Genomic DNA, 7,676 nt, shown 5'->3' with positions numbered 1-7,676 from the left:
CCCTGACCACCTCCCCAACAGAGATGTGGGTCTATACTTACCTCCTGCAGCCACCTCCCAGCACACACTGGGTCCCTCTACCTGTGTCGCTTTCTTTACACTGTGCTACATTTGATCCCTTTCCACATGTGCACTTCACCTCTGCAGACACAAGAAAGGCCTGGACACAATCTCTGCAGATGGGGAAGGGGTTCTGGATGGAGATGTTCTTGAGCTCTACAAGCATTTGCACAAAGTGCTCAGGATGTTGGCCACCTGTGTAGAGCTGCAGAGTCCCATTCCAGAACAGAGTAACCATCTGCCTCCTCTCTTCCCAAGACCCCAAGCTGGCATGACTCTGGTCTCTGTCCTCTCTCTGCTGTGATGCTGCTAGCTAGTAGAGTAAGTCAGCCCCCAGATACTGTATATTCCTCTCAACCTTCCATGGTTTGAGAAAAACACAAAGATAGATGTCCATCAAGCACTCACAGGATTACCATCGTGAGGATGGTTGTCAGACAAATAACAAATAAGGCTGTATCTTTTTATTAAACTTTCTCATCTTCCAGTCACCCCTTGTGGTAGAGCGAAAAGAGTGTGTTGTCCCTCTCATGCGTCTAGTGGTCACAGGACACTGAGTAAAGCAAGAGACTGGATACTTTCCCATGTAGAACCTACACCCCAATCCCGACTATTGGGCTGGGAACCCTGTCTATGCCCATTCAAAGCTCACCATGTGGGAGGATTGCTTGGGCCTGGGAGGTTGAGGCTGCAGTGAGCTGTGATTGCACCACTGCACTCCAGCCTGGGTGACAGAGACCCTGTCTCCAACAAAACAAAGCAGAACGCTCACCATGGTTCTGAGTTAAGCCAAAAAACAAAACAAAACCTGTTGGAAAAATTCTAGAAAGAGGCTTGGTATAGAGTATAGCAAGAGATACTCTCCAATTTGTGGGTAGGGGGTGTCACAGCAGAAATTATGCCTATTTCTGCTGTTTGGGCTGGGGGCTGAAAGAGGCTGTGTTACACCCAGAGTTCTGCTTAAAGCCCAATCCTGAGTATCCAGTGAGGCCCATGCTGTGACCAGAAGAATCTGGCAATAGAATGAAGGGAGTGAAGGGAGGCCCTCTACACTGGTGGACTGATTTCCTCAGGCAAGGGTCTAGGAGCTGGCTTAGGTCTCTCCTACCCTTCCTGTCTGTAAGCCTCAGTCTAGGACAAAGCCCACACAGCTGTATACCCACTCTCACGAGACCATTGCTACTTCTCAAAAGTTTAAAAAGTAAACAAATAGGAAGGCACCGGACTGCTCCCTGTAGCTCCCTCTGCTGGTAATAATAAAAACTGCAGGCTTCTGGGGCCAGCCCCAGTACCTTCGACCTAATCTTTAGCTCAAAGACTGGGTGAAGAAACTCGCCCAGACCAAGGAAATACAAATAAATAAATATGAACATGTCGGAGCAGTTTTTCTCTAACTAGGGAAGGGCAAACCAGAATCACTAAACTCACCCGGACAGTTGGACCAGTTGGGGATGCCCCAGGTCCAGGGATTCTGGAAGCCAGGATACTGCTGTGTCATTAAGCAACCTGCTATGATCCCTGTCATAGTTAGACAGGTGCAACCTGAAGAGGGACAAAAGGACTCACTCTATGCTCTCTTGAAGGTCAAGCCTGCAAACCATCTTAGAGCTAGGAAGAATAGAGCAAATGGAATTTCTCGAACCGGTCTCAAACAGTTAAGTTCTTTTTTGGATTGCCAGCTATAATAAACCATAAAGTGCTATTTTCTGCCTCTATACAACACTATCTAGCACAGCCTGGGCACAAGAGCTCCCTTTTTGCCTCCCTGAAGCACTATGACAAATACCAGTCAAGCTGTCTACAAGTGTTTTCCTTAGCCACCTTTGTCACCCACCATAAGAACCAGAATTCTCTGTCCTGCCCTTATTAAAGTGACTTCTCCAAACTCTGCTCCAACAGCAGAGGAAAACTACAGAATTCTACCTATTAGCCCACAGCCCAGATGGCGGCCTCTGGCCTGAGAAGCAACAGGTAAGGGCTACCTGCAGGTCACTTTCTAGGGGTCAGTGACTTCAGTGCTCACTGCACTGTGTGAGCTATGAGTGGCCAACAGGGCTCTGTAGGCCTCATGGTGAGCAGGGCCCATCTTCGAGGGTAATGTCTACTGGAGGGTACAGGAGGAAGAGTCCCCAAGACAGCACCAGCAGCAGGAGCATGTTGAAGAGGCCATGGGCTTAGGGGGGATGAGGTCCAAGTCCTCGTCATCTGGAATCTCATCCAGGTGATACCCATCCTGAAGCAGCTGCCGGCTCACATCCTGGTTCACCTGCTAAGAGAAGGAGAGGAGGGAACTATAGGCCAAGATGCAAAGCAGAAATAACTGCTACCCAAAAGACAGAACCACATTCCCTTACCAGGGCTTCCTGTCCATGTCCCATCCCAGGCCAACCCCACACATCCCTGGACTACAGGAGGAAGTATCACCTTCTCCTACCTGTGCCTCAGACAGCAGTAAGCCTTAGTACTGTCCAGGCTTCACTGTCAGTGACCCCCAGGGATCTGTTCTCACTAAATCCTGAGGCATTCATATAAATATCAAGTTCCCAATTATGTTTGAAGATCAATGCTCTGACTGTTCCTACTGGGAGCCCAGACTAGTCCCTATCAAGGCTGAAGAATATGGGATAATAACAGAACAATGGGCTAGCATAGTAGAGCATGGGTTACAGTGGAAGGGGGTGGTGAGCAGTTTTGTCTACACACTGCTGTTTAGACTTATCCTTTGATGCCAGCAGAGCTGGGTTCCTGCAAAGTGGAATCTGTTGGTTGGTTTCATCAGTTCACCAAACATAAGAAAAATAAGGCTGGGCGTGGTGGCTCACGCCTGTAATCCCAGCATTTTGGGAGGCCAAGGCGGGTGGATCACAAGGTCAGGAGATCGAGACCATCCTGGCTAACATGGTGAAACCCCAACTCTACTGAAAAATAGAAAAAATTAGCCGGCCGTGGTGGCAGGCGCCTGTAGTCCCAGCTACTCGGGAGGCTGAGGCAGGAGAATGGCGCGAACCTAGGAGGCGGAGCTTCCAGTGAGCTGAGATCATGCCACTGCACTCCAGCCTGGGTGACAGAGTGAGACTCCGTCTCAAAAAAAAAAAAAAGAAAAAGAAAAATAAATGAGGCTGGGGAAAGTGTAAGACTTCCTCTTACACACAATCTTTGACACTTAGACATCTAAGGAGGACACAATTTGCAAACTGCTCTATTCTCTGTGACAGAAACTCAGAGATTAGCCAAGATTTCCAGGAGAGTAAGAAAAGCAAGTGGTGGAGTCATGTCCCCAGCACTTCACCTCTGTCAAAGGGAATGAGCTGCAAATCCCAGGATTTTACATCCCTGTGTTTCTATCTGGGACAGTCACTCTAGAAAAATGTCCACATGGCTATCCCAGGAGTGTTTTAGCTTGAGTTTTCATAGATGGAACAACTGAAGAAACAGAAGTTGTTTGGTCTGGAAGAAAGCAAGCTTGGTGGAAGATGGGCAGGGGAGAGACAGAAATGCTGATCTCAGAGAAACTAGAGTTGCTGTGTGACACTGGAAAGCAGGTCAAGGACCAATGGACCCATTCAGATTAATAAGGAAGATTTCTCTAAGAGCTACTCAAAGAAAAAATTTTGTGTGTGTTGAGGGAAGGGTGGGTAGCAAGGCTCCTTGGAGGTGGTGAGTACCCCATTACAAAAAGCATTCAAGTAAGCACAGACTAGTAAACACTTAGCTGGGATCTATCAAAAGGATTCCTTTTCCAAGCTGTGCCCTAAAAGACTTTATTTTAGGGTCTTATTTTAGAGACAGGGTCTTGCTATATTGTCCAGGCTGGTCTTGGAACTCCTGGGCTCAAGCAATCCTCCTGCCTCAGCCTCCCTAGTAGCAGAGACAACAGGCATGTACCACCATGCCCAGCTTTCATGACTTCTGAGATCATTTCTAGCCCTGAGTCTATATGGTCTCCTCGATTCTCAACAGCCCTCCTTGGTCACCTATACCTCCACCGGGGGAAGAGGGCAGAGTGGAAGATCGTAGAACAGACCAGAAGTATGGCACAGTGCTGTGCTCACAACGGGCACCAAACAAGCATTTGACAGTGGTAGTAATGCTGCCTGCAGCCTGGCCCTGCACAGAAAGGTGTTCTGGACTTGCCTCTGCAGATGAATACCCGGAGGAGTATCTGGATTCCAGCTCCCCATCACTAGGAGAAGAGGAAAACAGTCAGTTCCGGAAGGTACCTGTGGCGCACGGCTGTAAATCATCAGGCGGAGAGCATGCGAGGGCATCTGGAAGACTTGTGAAGCAAAGGCCACACACAACAGAACTCAAGCCCGAATAGGCCTTGAGTAATACTGGTTCCCTCAACTGGTTCTGGCAGGGACAGGGTCACTCTCACTAACAATGCAAACATAACAGGGCAGGATGATCCCCCGGACATTGATGCTCCGAATTCTAGAGCAGCATGATTACCTATGAGTCTTCTAACCAAGCCATCCTGGGAAGGGATATTGTTCAGAAGAGAACAGCCCTGGAATATACATGAAGGGCCTTGGAGGAGACAGGGAACAAGCAAAGGCATCAGGCAATCTTCAGTTCCAGCCAAGTTGCTTCCCAAGGGGGTATTTCCAAGGGGAGCACTCACCTGTCAGAGTCGAGGGACACCAGGTTTTCATCTGGACTCTGGCTAAGAGCAGTATAGCCCTTGTTAAACTTCACTGACCTGAGGGGAGATGGGGGAGAAGAGACCAAACATAGATGAAAGCATAGGCATTTCACAGGGATAGCCAGAGTCCTCGCCCTGAAGGAGAAAGAATTAACTGCACTACTGACTTGCTTTCTCCCTGGTCACAGCCACCACTGCCTGCAGCTCCATGTACCTGGCTAAGTGCCTCAGAGTGTGTACGTCCTCATTCTTTTTTTTTTTGAGACAGAGTCTGGCCCTGTCACCCAGGCTGGAGTGCAGTGGCGCGATCTTGGCTCACTGCAATCTCCGCCTACCATGTTCAAGTGATTTTCCTGCCTCAGCCTCTTGAGTAGCTGGGACTACAGGCGTGCCTAGTTAATTTTGTATTTTTAATAGAGACGGGGTTTCACCATGTTGGCCAGGCTGGTCTCGAACTCCTGACTTCAGGTGATCTACCTGCCTCGGCTTCCCAAAGTGGTGGAATTACAGTCGTGAGCCACTACGCCTGGCCTGTATTCTACTCCTCTCATAGGTCTTGGAAAAAAGCACACCTCCCCTTGCCTGAACTAGGAAAAGCACCTTCTCCCCACTTATTTAATCAGAGGACACAAAAACTGCAAGTCTTTGAGTAAAAGGTTAGGGTTAACCTTCACTTCTCCGAGTTTCAACCCTCATCTGTAAAAGGAGGCACTGAATAAGGTTCTATGCAGCTCCGAGTTTACTATTCTGTTAAAAACAAACAAACAAAAACAGGTCTAGCCATTCCCACACTGCTCTTCGTCCTCATTCCTGGGGACTCCAGTCACCATTCTCCTCCCTAACAGAGGAGGAGAATGTTAGTGAATGAGCCTGTGCACTCACAGAACTCCCTTATTCCGAAGCCCTTTCTCTGATCCTATCACATCCTTAAAGGAAAAGAGGAGATTGTTCCTCTTCCCATTTTAAAGATAGTGAACCTGACAGGTTGCATCAGGGGAATCGCTAGCTCGGCCTTAAACCAGAGCACCCTGTCTCCGTCCTGGGGATTAAAGCCTTCTCTAAAGCTGCTGGCACAGAGGAGGTGGCGCCTGCTGAGACCTTTTCCCTGAAGAGTCTGGGCGGTTCGGCGAGGCCCCCAGCATGCCTTTTCTCCGCAGAACGGCCTTGGCCAGGTCCCGGTGCTTCTCTGGAAGTTAAAGGACCCGGGTCAGCCGGGTCTTCCCCACTCCGCCGCGTCTCCCGAAGGCTGGGAGGCCGCTCTTTCCGAACGTATTTTGAGGGGCGAGAGCAGGCTGCAGCTAACCCCTTCCCTCCGGGGCCGAGGCCCAGCGGAGCTCCGGAGCCCGCCCTGGGGACGCGGCCGCCCGCCCAGGGAAAGACCTCCCCCGACCATCGGGCCACACTCACGCAGCTTGGCTTGAATGGAGGGTGCGCGCGTCACCATGTATGGCCCCCGCTTTTCCACGGCCGTGGGAGTGCGCTCCCCCAGACGAAGGGCTCTATTACCGATCTGCCCGGAGGGTGGCCCCGCAGCTCCCGGCGCGCGGTCCCGAGCCCCGCTGGGCCGGGGGCCCGGGGAAGACAACCGCACCGCGCGACCGCTGGGCTCCGCGGTCGCCATGGCCGGGCCCCGCCCTGCCGGATGGTGCAACCCCGCCCGTGGCAAACAAGCGACCTGCCGAGGGAGAAGCGGGCTCTTTTAACAAGATGGCGGTGCGCAGGCGCAGGTGGTTCCCTTCCGGAACTCTCCGGTTCGGTAGTCTGAGGAGTTGGCCGAAATGTTCCGCCCTTCTTTTCGGGGGGTCGGGCAGTTCCGTTCTCGCTTTTGGGGTAGGTAGCTTGAGCCTGGTGATGGTTAGGCTCAGTTTTGTCTCTAGTGGAAATTAAATACTGATACTGTTGTGGGGCTGCGCGTGTGCCTCGGTCGGGCGCCCACGGTTTGAGTCCTGGTGCGCCGCACTCTGCTTCTCGCAGTGTCTCCTTGGAGGTCTCCCCACATACGGGGCTGCCAGAGAGCAGACTTGGGTGGTTGAAGAGTCATATGAGGACAAGCGTTATCAGCGACCTTTTCTAGCAAAAGAAACAGGCCCCAGAAGTTAAAGAACCTTGTGAAGGTGACACATCTAGAGGCAGTGCTTGCGCTGATCCATCTGACGCCAAACCCCACCTTCTTTCCAACACCAAGCGGTGCCTGTGACCTTCGACAGGACCTGACCCTCTCTAGGCCTCAGTTTCCACATTTAAAAATAGAGCCAATGTCACTACTCATTGTACAGTGAGGCAAATAGGCGTTGAAAAGGAGGGTGAAAGTGCACTCTGAGTCTGTGTGTGGTAGGCTGTGTGTCAGGGCTCTTGACTTCTCTAGCCCCCAAGGGATGTGCTTGTGACTGGCTGGAAAGAAACTCCAAATCCTTGTAGAACTCCCAAATCTCATGAGGCTGTCCCTTGACTAACTTACTGGCCTCAATAGGGTAGGTCAACAGTATGCAACCTCCGAGCTCCCAGGGCCACGCAGACCGTTGGGTGGCACTATGACTTGGGCAAGAGAGGTGAAAAGGAAGAATTTAGGGCTAAAGTTTTCAAAAATCAAAAGCACAAAGGAATCCTTACCATTTTGGTAGAGTCCCCCCGCTCCCCATGATGTTAGACTGTTTTTGCCTCCAGAAACAGCAGGTTCATATAGCTCAACTTAGTATTTAATTGTTATAACCTCCCAATGAAGCCAATAGTTATTCTTGTTAAACAAATGAAGCTTAGACTTGGTCAAGTTTACCAGTTAAGTGATAAACCTGGAATTCGTACCCAGTTGCCTGTGGACTCCAAAGAAGTAGTTTTCTGGCTGGGCACAGTGGCTCACATCTGTAATCCCAGCACTTTGGGAGGCTGAGGCGGGTGGATCCCCCAAGGTAGAGAGTTCAAGACCAGCGTAGCCAACATGGTGAAACCCCCATCTCTACTGAAAATACAAAAT

At 50.6% G+C, this 7,676-nt stretch overlaps 1 protein-coding gene across 2 annotated transcripts; it reads right to left on the bottom strand.

Annotated features, from left to right (window-relative positions):
- Positions 1 to 509: 509 nt before the first annotated feature.
- FAM219B (family with sequence similarity 219 member B) lies at positions 510 to 6,435 on the bottom strand. 2 transcript variants are annotated; one of them, XM_055277760.2, is made up of 5 exons: positions 6,113 to 6,435; positions 5,804 to 5,891; positions 4,685 to 4,762; positions 4,195 to 4,243; positions 510 to 2,329 (listed from the first exon to the last, which is right to left on the bottom strand). In XM_055277760.2, the coding sequence occupies exons 1-5, from the start codon at positions 6,324 to 6,326 to the stop codon at positions 2,162 to 2,164; spliced, it is 597 nt and encodes a 198-aa protein (XP_055133735.1). In that variant the 5' UTR covers positions 6,327 to 6,435; the 3' UTR covers positions 510 to 2,161. The 2 variants fall into 2 exon arrangements, with proteins under 2 accessions (XP_055133735.1, XP_055133736.1); XM_055277761.2 differs by having other exon boundaries at positions 510 to 2,326; positions 6,113 to 6,429.
- Between the last annotated feature and the right edge of the window lie 1,241 nt (positions 6,436 to 7,676).

Source organism: Symphalangus syndactylus, chromosome 5 (assembly GCF_028878055.3).
Source record: "Symphalangus syndactylus isolate Jambi chromosome 5, NHGRI_mSymSyn1-v2.1_pri, whole genome shotgun sequence".
Taxonomy (NCBI): domain Eukaryota; kingdom Metazoa; phylum Chordata; class Mammalia; order Primates; family Hylobatidae; genus Symphalangus; species Symphalangus syndactylus.
Note: the sequence above shows the minus strand (reverse complement) of the source record. Positions and strands in the feature narration are given on the sequence as shown.